The 14,371-nt window shown below is 65.6% G+C and overlaps 1 protein-coding gene across 2 annotated transcripts; it reads right to left on the bottom strand.

Moving 5' to 3' along the window:
- Window positions 1-294: 294 nt before the first annotated feature.
- On the bottom strand, window positions 295-8,107 carry CHRND (cholinergic receptor nicotinic delta subunit). 2 transcript variants are annotated; one of them, XM_067561039.1, is made up of 11 exons: window positions 7,987-8,107; window positions 7,622-7,666; window positions 6,448-6,557; window positions 5,815-5,970; window positions 5,110-5,225; window positions 4,538-4,738; window positions 3,919-4,030; window positions 3,519-3,633; window positions 2,442-2,652; window positions 1,790-1,908; window positions 295-1,082 (listed from the first exon to the last, which is right to left on the bottom strand). In XM_067561039.1, exons 1-11 carry the CDS (start codon window positions 8,098-8,100, stop codon window positions 900-902), a joined length of 1,482 nt encoding a protein of 493 aa, XP_067417140.1. In that variant the 5' UTR covers window positions 8,101-8,107; the 3' UTR covers window positions 295-899. The 2 variants fall into 2 exon arrangements, with proteins under 2 accessions (XP_067417140.1, XP_067417141.1); XM_067561040.1 differs by having other exon boundaries at window positions 2,505-2,652.
- Between the last annotated feature and the right edge of the window lie 6,264 nt (window positions 8,108-14,371).

Raw genomic sequence — 14,371 nt, 5'->3', positions numbered from 1 at the left:
CACCGGCACCCAGGCGGCCAAGAACATCGGCTTCCACCGGGGGCTTGCTGCCAGAGCTGCTGGATTCGATCCCTGCCTAGGACCCCGCGTCTACGTCTGTACCAGGGTGTCTCACGCACGTGCCCCGCCGACCCTCTCTGCCCGGTGCTGGGGCGGCCCTGGCTGAGCGGCTGTGCTCAGCCGGCGAGGGGGGAAAGGCAGGGGCAGGGGCTGATTGTGCCTGGTGTCTAGGGCGACTGGAGCGGTTGAGTGCCGGGGCGGAGGGCACAGGAACAAACCCCAAGGAGGGAGAGCGAGAGGGGGGGAAATATGTAATGAATAGCAGGAAAAAAAATGGATCCAGTAGGGAATCGTCCCCAGGGCAGGGCTGGGGCCCCCTTGCACTGGACGGAGGGATGGATCGAGCTGGGAATTGTCCCCCTGGGAAGGGCCGGGGGCCCCTCGGTTCCTGAGAGAAGGGGGGGCAGCTCCGTGGCTTGGAACAGCCAATGCTAGACATGATCTAAGCCAGCGGCTCTCGCCCTGCCCGAGGCCTGGAGCACTGCCTGGCGAGGGCCAATGGCAGGGGAGACTGGCCTGGGTAATGGCCAATGGGAGGAGAGATGGGCCCCGGTGATGACCAGTGGGAGGGGAGGGCAGGGGCACTGGCTCCAGGATGGCCAGTGGTGGGGGAGGGCAGAGGGGACTGGCTCCTGGATGACCAGTGGGGGGGGGGGGGAGATTCCCTGCCACGCTCCCTGCTGCCACTGGCTAACCGTGGCGTTTATTCACTTGCCAGGCACAAGACAAGAAGTATCCGGAATCCCAGCACCCCGGGTGGGGAGGGGTCCCCGGTGCTGGCAGAGGGCAGGGGGGCGCTGCAGCCCAGTGGGGGCAGGACAGCAGCGGTCCCGCGGCCCCTAGACGTAGTGCCTGTGCTCCATGCTGTAGTCGAAGGGGTCCCCGGCGAAGGGCAGCTCGGGCGGTTGGTTGTAGATTCCCGTCAGGAAGATCCCCAAGGTCCCGAGGATCATCACCGGGGTCACCAGGAAGAGGCAGAGGCGGTCGACAGTCCGGGCGACGCGGTTCCAGTTATCCTTCTCCTGGGGCGGGGGCACCCACGCACAGGCCGTCGGGGACACAGGCCCGGGCCGGGAGAAGGGGCGAAGGATGGAGAGAAACAGACGGGTGGGGCAGACAGGGGAAGGGGGCAGAGGTTGTTAACTGGGGTGAGTCTGGGGGACGTGTCATGGCCAGGAGCCCCCTATTCCTACAGCAGAGACAGCCTAGGCTACCCCTGGCACCCTGCTCCCCACAGCACCCCGCTTCCCCAGCATGCTGCTCCCCACAGCACCCCGCTTCCCCAGCATGCTGCTCCCCACAGCACCCCGCTTCCCCAGCACCCTGCTCCCCACAGCACCCCGCTTCCCCAGCATGCTGCTCCTCCTGGGCCCCCCACTTCTCCAGTCCCCTGCACCCCCTGGTACCCCACTTCCCCTGGCACCCTGATCCCCATGGCAACCACCAACAGGCCTTGCCCCAGCCTGAAGGCAGGGAGTTCAGGCTTCCTGCCCCACCAGGTCTCTTCTGCCCCAGCTGAGGTTGCCAGCAAGGGGCCAGTTAGAGCCCATCGTGAGGACTGGGGGGGGGGGGGGCGTTCTGGCCCCCCGGCACCTTCCTCCATCCTGCTGGGTGAGTGTGACGGGCAGGGAGTTGCTGGCACGGGCCGGCGGGGCAGCCCCATTCCCACTGGGCTCTGCCGAAGCCCCTCCCGGCGGCTCTGGGCCGCTGCCCCCCCCCGCACACCCACCTCGGTGTAGTCATTCTTCTCCCTCGTGGGCTTGATGATGAAGTTGGCGCCGTCGATCGCCGGCTTCACCTCGCTGTACAGCTGCTCCTGCACGTCGGCCATGCCCAGGGGCTTGGGCCCTGCCGCGCGGCGGGGAGGGAAGGGGACGCTGTGAGCCCGGAGCGGAGATGTGGCCCCGGTGTGCGGGTTCAGGGGCCGGGCATGGGGCTCGGAACCAGGGGCCCATCCCAGGATGCAGGGCTCAGGGAGTGGGATCCTGGCATGGGGAGGGGTCCCGTCCTGGGAAGCAGGCTCAGTGGGGCTGGGGTCCTGTCCCAGGGTTCAGGACTGGGGGGTGGGGGAGCCTGTCCCAGGACTCATGGCTTGGGAAGGGGAGCAGGATCCCATCCCAGGGCTCGGTGGGCCAGGGTCCTGTCCTGGGGGGAGGGGGGAAGAGGCAGGTTTCCGCCCTTGGGCATTGGGCCTGGGGGAGCTGGGGTCCCATCCTGGGGCTCGACTGGGGGCGGGGCAGGGTCCTGTTTCAGGGTGTGGGGTTCAGGGAGGGGGCCCCGGCGTCCTGTCCTCGCCCTGCTGAGACCGGGCGTTTCCCGGGCACTAAAGGAGCCCCCGGGCCCGCTGGGCCAGTGCAAAGCCGCCCGCCCCGGGTGCTCACGGGCAGGGGTGATGCGGCTGGCCAGCCCGTGCCGCTCCGACTGCTTCTCGAACATGAGCTCACTGCGGGACTTGATGCTGAAGTACTCCTCCGCCTTGGCCATGTAGCCCACCGAGCTGCTGCGCCGGATCAGCAGGCCCCCCTGCGGGCCCCGCTCGCTCTCAGCCGGCCTGGACATGTGCAGGAGGCGTGGCAGCGTCTCCAGGAACAGCTGGGGAAGGGGAGAGGGGCTCCGGAGGTGGCTGGAGGGTTGGACAGCTCCCCACCCTCCTCCACGGGCGGTGCTGCAGCCCGGCCTTCGGGGGGCGCTCCCGAGTAGCTGCTCTCCCACGGGCCGAGCCTGCGGACGCCGAGCTGGCCTGTCTCCCCTCGCTGAGCTGGGAGACCGGTGGGGTGCCCCTGTGCCCAGCTGGAGAGGGGGCTGTGCCCACGGCCAGCCAGAGGCGCATGGGAAGTGTCATGCCACTGGGTGGCAGCATTACTCAGCAGCTGTGGGCACCGCCAGGCCCCAATGGGACGATGCCCCGGGGGGAAAATCCCACGGCTCTCCCCACGGTGCTGCGCAATTCAGCCTGGCCCCAGGGAGGTGACTTTCCCGCAGCCAGGAGCGTGGGCCTTGGCGCTGGCGTGGGTCTGTCCCGGTGCCCGCTGCTCGGGGCTGGCTGGTTTGTTTTGGTGCCTTGCTCCTCTTCCATGCCCCTCGCTCCCAGGCTAGGAGATCATGCCAGCTGCCCCGCACGAGCCCAGCCAGGCCGAACGACAGCGAAAAGGGAAGGAGCCTGGGCCCAGCTGTCTGGATCTTTGCCCCAGATTTAACGCGCCCTCTGTTTTGCAGGGAAGCCGGCCCTCTCCCAGCTAGCACACGGATGGGGGGCGAGTGCCTGGCTGTGGTTTCTGGAGCCGTGGCCAGAGATCCGGGTTTGGCTGCAGGGCCACGGCGTGAGCCGAGGGAGCGGCCAGTCACCCCCCGGCGTAGGGGCCTGGAGAGGGGGTGACGGTCTGATGGAGGTAGCCGGGCATCCTCCCTGCCAGGCGCGGAGCCCAGCCAGAGGCCCCTGTGCCCAGCTCCCCCCTCACCTCTTTGACCCAGCCGGACATGACGTGGGTGCTGGGGGTCCGGAAGTGGATGTTCAGCACGATCACGCAGGTCCCCACCACCGCGGTCACCAGCAGCATGATGAAGAGCAGGTACCTGCAGGGGCAGAGAACGGCTCTCAGTGGGGGCAACCTGGCTTCCCTTGGAGGGACTGCAGGGCGGGGGTCCCCTTCCAGAAGGGGGGCTCTGTAGGAACCCCAGGGACCGGAGATGCAAGGGGTCTCCTTCACCGTGAGTACGTCTGCTGGGGGGAAACCCTCTGAGACCTTCCCAGCAGGGACCATCCACCCTCACCAGCCACGGGACACCCAGCACCCCCCTGCCAGCATCCCCAGCAAGCAGGGAGGGCCGCAGGGCCCAGGGGACCCCGTGGAGACTCACTTGCCAATGAGGGGGATGGCGAAGGAGGTGGCTGGCAGGCGCTGTGAGATCAGCAGCAGGAAGACAGACTGGGCCAGCAGGACAGAGATAGCCAGAGTCATCTTCTCCCCACCTGGAGAACCAGACAGAGCTCAGAGTAACATCCCCTCCGGCCCGCCCCGGCCCAGGACAGCGCCCCCTCCTCTCCCCAGGGCTAGTAGGAAGTCCCCTAGGGAACAAGGGGATCAAAGGAGAGGGATGGCACCTGGGGTTGGGTGCCAGCTCCGATCCCTTCCTGACACCCCAGGCAGGGGAGTCTCCAGCCAAGGGAATAGCAGCTCCACTGGGGAGGAACCTGGGCACGAGGGGGCAGGTGGCCCAGCCGGGCGGGCAGGCTGGGCCTGCCAAATCCTCGCTGTCAGCACGTAGGGGGTGGAGGGCTCTCCCTGCCCAGCTGGGCACTTGTGGGTGAGGGGGGACCCCGCACTCCCTGGAGGTGGGATGGAGGGCCCCGTAATCACTGGTGGGGGTACCCCTACTCCCTGGGGTGGGGACCCCACAGTCCCTGGAGGTGGGATGGGGACTCCGTACTCCCTGGTGGGCTACCCCTACTCCCTGGGCACGGGGACCCCGGGCTCACTTTCGGCCGGCAGGTAGAAGACGAAGATGGCCATGAAGGCGATGAGGATGCAGGGCAGGACGATGTTGATGATGTAGAAGAGCGGCTTGCGCTTGATGATGAGGTAGAAGGTGATGTCCTGGTACTTGCTGCTCTCCGGCGAGACGCTCTTGTCCACGTTCTTGCGGGCTGGTTTGTGGACGATCTCCCACTCCCCGTTCTCTGGGGGGAGCCGGGCGGGTGGGGAGAGGTGTATTGCTGGGTGCCCCGCCGGCCCTCACGCCCCCACACTTCCCCTCAGGGTGCCCCTGCGGCATGGAGCTGGCCCTGCCTTCGGTCCCACTGTCTCAGTGCCCTGAGGACCCACACTCTACCCTCGCACGGGGGACGTCCATGGGGCCCAGCCCCTCTCCAGGCTGGGAAGACCCCTCTGGCCCTGGAACCTCCTTGTTTCTTCCCGTGAGGAGACAGCCTTGGGATAAAGCCACCACCTCCCGGGCATTGCTCTGCCCAAGGCAAACCACCCAGGCCACCAGCCTCTGCCACGCCAGCCCCTGGCTCTGGCCAGATGGGGCAGCGGGGACCCGCTTTACCCGTGAAGGCCTCCAGGTCGATGGTGATCCATTCTATCAGGTAGTATTTGTCGAGCTCTTTGTCCAGTTCCTGCTTCAGGTTCATGGTGATCTCCTTGGCGTTGTACCGGAGGGAGCTGGGCCCGACGAGAGACAGGTGAGTGGCAGCCTGCCGCCCCGCTCTCTCCATCACAGCCCCTGCCAATGGGGCTGGGGACCCCCTGCGGAGGGAGGTGCCCCAGCCAAGGCCTGCCTGCCCCTCCTGTCCCAGAGTGGAGCTGGCCTGGCCCCTCGTCCTTTCGAACTGGCCAGCACCCTCCAGGTTTGAATGTGCCCAAAGCAGAGTCCCGCACCGGCCGGGCCACAGCGTCCCAGCCCCTCCCTGCCCTCACAGAGGTTCATCTCCATCTGTGCCAGCGCCGGCCCGGGCCTTGTGCTCAGTGGCTGCCCCCGTTTTCTCCAGCAACCTACGCACGGGGAAGCTGATGCAAAGCCTCTGGAGGCCAATGGGAAGATGCCCAATGAGTCCAATGCGTGTGAGATCCAGCCCAGTGCAGGGGTGACTTTAATGGGCGTCTTTACATTGACCTCAAAGGGCTATCGCTCTGGCTCTTTGGGCATGGACTGGTGGTGACCACTGAGGCTGGCGGGGCTGGGTTGCAAGACCCCCTGGTCCTGCTGGAGGAGCGGCGGGTGGGCGGGCAGGCGGGCGGGCGAGCCCCTCACCTGAACTTGAGGCTGCAGTTCTGCCAGTCGAAGGGGAAGAAGTTGACGTTGATGGGGCAGGCGCTGTGGAAGATGGCGGGGGGCAGCCAGTACACGAAGCCGGAGTCGTGGACCAGCACGTTGCAGTAGTAGGCAATTTGGAAGAAGCCGTCGTTGCTGTGCAAACAGAGACGCGAGGGGGGGCTGACGGGGAGCTCAGCGCGGCTGGGGGAGCCCGGGGGGGAGGTTCTAGGCCCGTGCTGTAAACCCTGTGTCACTAGGCGTCAGGGGGGCGCTGGCACCCAGGACCAGTGTGCGGGAAAGCCCGAGGGGCCCTTTCACCCCTGCGCTGTGTGGTGGGATCTGTGGTTGACGGACACGACTGACCCTCGGGCAATGGGAACCAAAGCCACCTGCTTGGGGCAGGAATTCGAGTGCCAGGACCCTGGGGGTCTGGGTGTTGGGCACCCACTGCCAGATACCCCGACCCACTTGAAACCAGCCCAGATCTGGGCCGTGCGCGGCCCCCGCGGCTCAGGGCTACCTTGTGTGCAGGGTCAGGGCAAGGGACCCCCCCCCCCTTGCTCTTCCAGCCATGGGTCTGGGAGAGTGCCATGGGCTGGTTCCTCTGGGAAAAGCTGAGCCAGGACTCACTTGTTCTCCAAGACGATCTCGGGCACCCACAGCATGTCCGGGGGCAGGCGGAGGATTTCAAGGCCACCGAACTCGGACTTGTTCCATTGCAGCCTGTAATCTGTCCAGCCCTGCGGGAAATCACGTGTCTGGGACGGAGCCCCTGCCCAGCAGCTGGGACCTCCCCCCCCCCCCCCACGCCCCCGTGTGCTCCGAATCGCGGGATGGCAGGCTCTGCAAAGAGGCCGAGGAACTGAGCCCACCTGGCCCCTGGTGGCACAGTGGCTCAATGAAGCTGCTGCCTGAAGGGCGGGGAGCAGCAGCACCTGGACGTGGGCACCGGGGGTGGCACCGCTGTGGAGACGGCGCCCTCCACCCTGAGATCCCATCAGGCGTCCCTGGAGGCTGGCACTCCCTGCTTGGAGCTGTGGGGAAGACTCCTTGGCTTGGGGGGCCCTGCAAACAGGGAGCGTCTGGGGGGGGGAAGAGGAGCCAGCAGCCGGGAACTGGGAGCGCTCTGCAGATGCAATGGCTCGGGAGACGTCCCAGAGCAGCCGCTGCGGGCCAGTTGGCCTGCTACACTGGGCGGGGCTGGACTAGGAGGAAGGGCTGGGGCTTGGCCGGGGAACGGGATGCTGAAGAGGAGACGCCCCAGGGGAATGAGCGGCCCAAGCCCAGAGAAGGGCAGGAGCCGCTTTGGGCGGGTTTGATTTTGTTTGTAGGCTGAGCTCTCTCGAGGGGGCCAGGGAGCAGCCCTGGGACCTGCTGCTCTGCGAAGGAAAATGGCGATGTTTCTGCTTCACCACTGGCCCGGCAGAGCCGGGCGAGGGGAATTCGAAAGGACCAGCTGGGAGAAGCCAGCTTGGGGCCAGGCTGCTCACAGCTGGACTGGGCCACCCCGGAAGGGGCGGAAGGCATTCACATGGCATGGCCAGAGGGCTGAGTCACCTCCAGAGCAGGATGTTGGAGCTCCCAATGGGGGAAACTGAGGCAGAATGCCGCAACGCTGGGGCTTGGCGCCAGGGAGCGCGACGAGAAGAGGCATCGCGTGACGAGCAGTGGGCGGCAGGTTGGCAGTCGGCACATGGGGACCCGCCCGCCCGCCCGCCCACCCGGCGAAATCACTGACAGTTGTTAGACTCCTGCCCTCCCCACGGGCCCCGGGAACTCAGAACCGGCCCCGGGGCTGACTTACGTGATCGATCCACACGTTGGTGGTGAGGGTCTCATCGGCTTCTTTCTGGAATGACACCGAGCAGGAATGAGCCCCAGGCGTGGGGCCCCGACCCCGCCGCTCAGCACCAGCAGCAGCTGTAAGCACTCGGGAAAGGGCCTGTTTCTGGCCGGGGGGGTGGTGGGGGGGTGGTGTGTGAACGTAAATCCCCAGAGCCTTGAGATCTGCCACCAGGCTCACTCCTGCTGAGCTGAGGGGGCCTGGGAGAGGCCGGGCCAGGGGTTGAGAAACCCGCAAGGCTGAGAAAGCAGCTGACGCAAAGGATCCCCCCGGGGCAGGCCCTGGATCCAGCGAGCCATCGCTCGCCAAGCGCGCGCCAAGCTCACCAGCGAGACGAGGTTGGAGAGCGTCAGGCCCAGGTCCACGTTGACGCTCTCGTCCTTGGAGGTGACGGGCCGCAGCTCCTTGTTGTAGCCCTTCTCCACGAAGAGGTGGTGCATGAGCCGCTCCTCCTGGTTCACGCACAGGCCGCCTGCGGGACGCGGACGCAAGCACAGGGTGGGTCGGGACTGGCAGCGACGTCTCCGGGAGAGGGGGCCCCGAGCAGGCGGGAAGGAGCAGAGATGAGCCTATGCATCAGCAATGGGGCTGGAGTTCCTGGTCCTCTGCCCCATGCCGAGACCCCTACACCCGTGGGATGGGCCAGCCAGCGGGCCTCTAACCCAGGGCTGCATTATCTTCCCATCCCCGTCCCTCCAGAGATCTGTCTGGACCAGAGGGGCAGGGCAGAGGGCCTGGCATGGCAGGGGTGAGCGGGGCAGCGCATGGGCCTTCCTGCGCTCCCGGCTTCGCGTGGCCGTGACCCACCTTCCAGGAGCGGCTGGGATCCAACACCGAGAGGCGCTGCTGCGGGCATAACCAGCTGCACCCCCACCAGGGCGGCGTGCTTGCTGCAGGGCCCGGCCCAGCTCCCCCAGGGGATTTAGGCACCTGACTCCCCGTGACTGCCAGGCGCCAGCTCCTCCATCCTGGCTGGGAACCTGGCTGGGATCTTCCCAGGAGAGTATTGACCCCTACACAGGTGCAGACAGACCCACGCCAGGCCACAGACGCTCCCTGCCCCCAGGCCTGTGCCGGCAGTGGCTGGTTAGCATCGGGCGGGGTGGTTTGGACAGCCTGTGTCGCTGCGGCTTGGGCGGGTGGGGGGGGCGTTCAAGAGCACCCTGCTACCAAACGGGACCAGCTGTTCCCGTCTGCGGCAGAGGAAAGTTGGGCTCCATGGGCAGTGACACCCGGGGGCCTGCTGCATGGCGGGGGGCACTGTCAGAGCAGCAGGATCCCCAGCCAAGCCCAGGCAGGGGCTGGAGACATGGCCAGAGAGCCGGGGGGGGAAGAGGGGGGACTCCTTGGGGCAGGACAGGGGCTGGTCACCCCAGGACCATCACCCCGGTGCACTTCCCCCACCGCCGGCAGGCTGGCTTGGCTGAGATTTATGGGGCTCTCCTGACCCCGGCCTCGGTCAGGCCCCCCGCACCGAGTCCCCCCCCCCCCCCCCGACTCCTGCAGCGGCACCCACAGCATCAGTTCCACCCCCCCCCGTGGGAAGCAGTGGTGGGGGAAGGGAAGCAGAGGGAGCCGGGGGCTCTAAGGGCAGCCCCACGTCCTTACCCCACAGGGCGAAGGCCCAGAGCAGAGCGAGCTCCAGCACCAGCCTCTCCATGCTGCTGCTGCTGCGGGCGCTGGTGCCCCCGCCAGCCCCTTGCCGGCTCTGGGGTTTGCGGCGCAGGCCGGACGCCCGAGCTGGGAATGTGGATGGACAGCGGCAGGTGGGGGAGCCCTAGGGAAGAAAATAGCAACACGTCCATCCCTCCCCCTACCCCCGCGCCAGGGGCGGGGACTCGGTTTGCTTTGGGCAGGAGGGGGCGGCTGGGCCTGCTGGCATCACGCCGAGGGGCAGAGCACCCCCATCGCGGCATGGCTCCTGGCGCCCCCCCCCAGGACCAGGCCTGCAGAGTGGAGCTGCTCTGTTCGGGCCAGCCCAGCCCCTAGCTGGGACTGGCTGGGCTGTGGGGCAGCTGATCCACCCCACCCCGTGGGGGGCAGGCCAGGGGGCTAACAGCTCCCAGCCATGGCAGAGGACGCATGAGCCTGGGCAGGAGCTGGGGGTGTGAGGGATCCACAGGGTCCGGGCTCAGTGTTATAACACCCTGCAGCAGGCTGGACCCAGTTCCACAGGGGCAGGACCGGGCCCCCGTGACTCCCCGCAGCCACGCCAGACCCCTGCAGGGGCTCATCCCGCGCCCCCTCGGGGCGCCGTGCTCCCAGGGCGTCCCCAGCAGCCTCGACAAAACGAGGGGGCCGTGGCCCCATTCCCGGGTGCCCAGCCGCGGCGAGGCCTCCGGCCGGCACAGACGGGCAAGGGTTAGACAGCGTTCAGCCCAGGGCTTTGCACAAGTTGCCATCTTGGCGTCCTTCCTCTCTCTCTGACTCTTAACCCAGCCGCTGGCCACCCTTCGTTCGCCAGCGCGGGGCCTCTCCTCTGCATCCCCGCAAGGAGGTGGGGGCCATCGCCTCCCCCCGGCTCAGTCCCAGGCGGGGCTCTGTGGGTCAGCACTGTCTCCAGGCCGGCCTTTCCTCTGGGTGGGGGCAGACGGCCCGGCCAGCGGGCTTTGCGTCTGCCATGCTGGCTTTCGCAGGTGTAGACGTGGTTGTTAAGGCCTCTGGTCTCCATGTGACTCAGCCGCCCCGGCTCGTCCCCATACTCTCAGTGCACAGCAACGCAAAGCACGAGGGAGGGGGAAACTGAGGCACACATGGGCATCACACAGATATTAAAATGTCCACATTCCTGGCCGGGGGGTCAGTCACGCTGAGAAGCAGGGAGGCAGGGGAGCGGTAGCTGCTGACACGTGGAGATTGGTTTTCGCACTGGAAAGTCAGGCGGTGTCTGCCTGGCAGGCCCTGCGGCCCACTAGTGAGATGGGCAGTGCCAGAGCTGCCAAGGCTGGGCGCCCAAGTCACCGAGAGGGGAAGTGATTATTCAGACGCTGTGCTTTTTAACTCAGACGCCTGCCACACAGGCGGGAGCAAAGCGCTTTTTGTTAATGGTGCCACGGCCCTGCCATCCAGTGGGGGGCCGAAAGAACCCCCAGCCCACATCTCTGGGGCCTCTAAGGGGACCTCCAGCAGCACAGGCACACAGGCACACACCCCCTGTCCCTTCTCCTCCCCCCTTCTCCCCCCACCCCTCCAAGATCTGGGAAGGAAGGATCCCCAGCCTCAGTGCTGTGGGCAAGGGGACAAGGCTGGGGGCACTGGTGCACCTCCCCTGGCGCTCACAGCTGGCACGCTTCTCCCCCACACCCATCTAGCTGCAGGGTGAGGCCCCAGGCTGCAGAGGCATAGCTCCTCGGGACGCTCCCTGAGCGCCAGCCACTCCCAAACGGCGCTGAGTATAGACGCACTGACCACGCCGAGCCCAGCACAGAGAGGTGACCACAGCCCCAGTGCCCAGCCCCACAGACGGACCCCGCCGGGAGGGGCTCCAGATGGGCACCCCGGCCAAGCCACGGCTGTCCCTCCTGCCTGGCGCTGGCTGGCGTTAGTTTTCTGTGCAGTGCAGCTCCATTTCCCCCGGGGACGCTGTGAATGTGGGGGCAGCTGCATTTTGGGGGGCTGGCAGGGGAGTGTTCGCAGAGCTCTGCCCTGGGATGGCGGATGGCGGATGGCACATGGCCCTGGAGTGGGGATCTCTGGGTGACCACAGGGGGAAGGCCTGGTGCGACGGGGTGTCCTCTGGGCACAGGGCCTGAAGGGGTGAATCAGACCAGTTCACCATAGGCCGCACCTGGAGGAAAGCCAGGGCCTGCTGAGGCCTAAGCAGCTGATGAAGGCCAGCTGGGGGAGGCGCAGGGCTGCGCTTATAAAGCCAGGAAGCTGCTAGCAGAGGGGGTTTGCCAGTCCCTGGGGGTGAAGGGGGTTAAAGCAGACCCACCCAGAGATGGGGGAACTGGAAGGAGTAACAGGGTCTGAGTGAAAGTGGTCCGGTGCAGGGTCCCTGGACTGGAACCTGGTGTACTGGGTGGGCCAGGGTTCCCCTACTGGCCCCTGGGGAGGTGGCAGAGAAGCTGCCCTGAGAGCCTGGGGTATGGAAGGGCTTTGGTGCCCCGGCAGAGGGAGATGTGCCGAGTCACGCAGAGGAGGCAGCGGCTCCTGGAGCGAGAGATGGGGTCACAGATGGGGAAAGAGACCGTGTGGGGTGGAGGCACAATGCAGGAAGGGTGTTGGCTGTGCAGCGCTAATCCCCAGAATGGCCAGGAGGAGGCGCCACCTGCGGTGAGTAGAGTGCCCCGGCACACAGGGGCACACCTCAGACCGTGGGGCATTTTGCCCACGTGGGATTGCTCCCTGTGGCACATCGCCAAGGGGCTTGTGTGATGCCCATGCAGGAGGTGAGAGGAGCAGCCTGCAGGCTCTGCCCCACGATAGCCTGGTGGGACATGCTGTACCCCATGGTATACCCTTATGGTGTATCACTCATCATCACCCTTCCAGTGTAGCTGTGGTGTCTGATGCGGTGTGCGCCACGTACGGTGTTTCTGGGATGCTCGTGGCAGATTGAACGTTATTGTTATGGTAGCATGTCTCCTGCAATGTCCTACGTCTGCACAGCTATGAAACGCTGCTGTGTCCCCTCCCCAAACGTGTGTCTCGCATGGCTTAATAGATACAGACAAGCACAAAGCGGTGTTTCCACGCCCCGCAGAGGCATGCACACGGGAACAATGGACTGGTCTAAGCACCTTTGAGCACTTTCCCTCAGGAGAGGGAAAAATCCCGCCCATGGCCGGATACGGCCGATCGCCTGGCCCCGGGGGGGGGGTCGAGGAAACTTGTCAAAAGCTGAGGCGTCTTTGTCTAGTGGCTCGCCCCTGAAATCTATCTTCCAAGCAACATCAAAGACTGGCACCTGCTCACAGGGACGGGAGGCCTGATTGCAAGATGTATTGCAAGCAGCCTGTGTGGTAAGCAAACGTCACAGATTGAAAGCGACTGGAATATTAACCTTGGTTTAGGATACAATTTATCGTTCAGTTGTGTGAGTAACTCCTTGATTTATTAATAATCTGATGTAGATTAATTTCAAATCTTACTGTAATCAATACATTTATTTGCTGGTCTAATGTAAAACCCTGCATGTGAACTGAGTGTGTGCAGAGCCCTCGCTTAGAGTGACAGAGCTGGTGCATAGCAATTTCTTTGGTAAATTGGCAGACAAATGTAAGTGATGCAGTGTGCGGCACTGACCCCGGCAAGACGGCAGTTCCCAGGGTTGTATCTGGAACTGGGGGTGGTGGCTGGGGTCAATTTCCTGGCCAGCAATGCTTCTTCACTAGGTCACGGACCGATTACTCGCAGGAGGCTGGGCGTGGGCTGACCCAGGAGTGGGTGGTTCACACAGCAGTGCGGTAAGTCAGGGCCCAGGAGTGAGGAATTGGGGTGACAGCTTCACACCAGTCTGGATTGCAGGGAGGGAGCAGCACACCTGGCCCCCCCGCTGCTTGGTGTGCCCGCTCCTTGGTGGGCAATGCCCACAGGTGTCAGCGGGCGGGCAGTAGCCCACAGGAGACAGGACCAGCTGGGATCCATGACCGTGCAGGCTCCTGGTCTAGAGTCCGCCCACTGCGTCTTCCAGTCCTTGGCCCTCGCCCACGGCACTCTCAGCCCCAGAGCTCCCGGTTTTCCAGTGGCGCAGCTAGCCCGGGCTGCTGGCTCTGGAGGAACATTTCCCAGCATGCCTGCCACAGCCTGTCCCTTTAAATCTGGGGGTGGCATGCAGCTGCCAGCCTGCTATGCCAGCTGCACCTCCCTGCCCATGCCCGGTCGGTAAGTCCTGCTCCCCGGCATGGGCCCGTTCTGTGCACCTCACTGGGATCCCTGGGGAGGGGCCGGGCCGGGCCGGGCTGGGGTTGCCAAGGGCTCTGGCAGTCAGAGAGGAGGTGGAAGGGTTTCCCTTGAATCCTGAAGCTCTGCGCAGCCCGCCTTGTTCAGCGGGGAGCTCAACGTGTTAGCCATTGACACATCCCCTCTCCCCCCGTTGGAGTACCCTGCTCTTCTCCTTCTCGCTTGATGTGGGGGAAACTGGCGAGTCACTGGGAGAGCTGCAGAGACCCCAGGAGTCCTGAAGCTCGAGCCCTGCTCTAACCACTAGGCCACACTCCCCGCTCTAGCTGGGAGGAGAGTCACAGGAGTGCTGGCTCCCATGCCCCGACTCTGACTAGTGCTCACCCCTCCCCAGAGAACCCAGGAGTCCTGACTCCCAGTCCCTTGCTCTAACCGCTAGCCCGCACTCCCTCAGTGAGAGGCGACCGCAGCGGGTGCCTGGGGAGGTGACCGAGGGGGTCACGTGGCTGTTTGAGGGGTGGGGGGGAGGTGTAGGGAGAAGCTGTCTCTGATGCTGTGGGCAGGCGGCACCCTTCCCAACGGGGCTGAGCAGCTGCGTGGGCCCCCATGGCGCTGGCATGCTCAGCGCTGGGCCCAGCCCTCTCCGTCACTCACCGCTCGCCCGACAGCTGGGCCCTCGGCTTGTAGCAATAACCTCTCCGGTGCTGGCATCCAATCCCCTTCCCGGAGCCAGAGAGGCATGGAGGGCGGGGTGTGAGAGCAGGGGACAAAGGGGGCATGGAGGGAGGGCAGACGGCCTGGGAATGCCCCCACCTGGTTGTGATGTCTGGGGGGGGGGTAGAAGGCAGACCCCAGGGGGAGCCCCAC

Source organism: Emydura macquarii, unplaced genomic scaffold (assembly GCF_026122565.2).
Source record: "Emydura macquarii macquarii isolate MOO-44397 ecotype Brisbane River unplaced genomic scaffold, CSIRO-AGI_Emac_v2 contig_2365, whole genome shotgun sequence".
NCBI lineage: Eukaryota > Metazoa > Chordata > Testudines > Chelidae > Emydura > Emydura macquarii.
The sequence above is the reverse complement of the archived record's forward strand: the minus strand, read 5'-3'. Positions and strand labels throughout refer to the sequence as shown.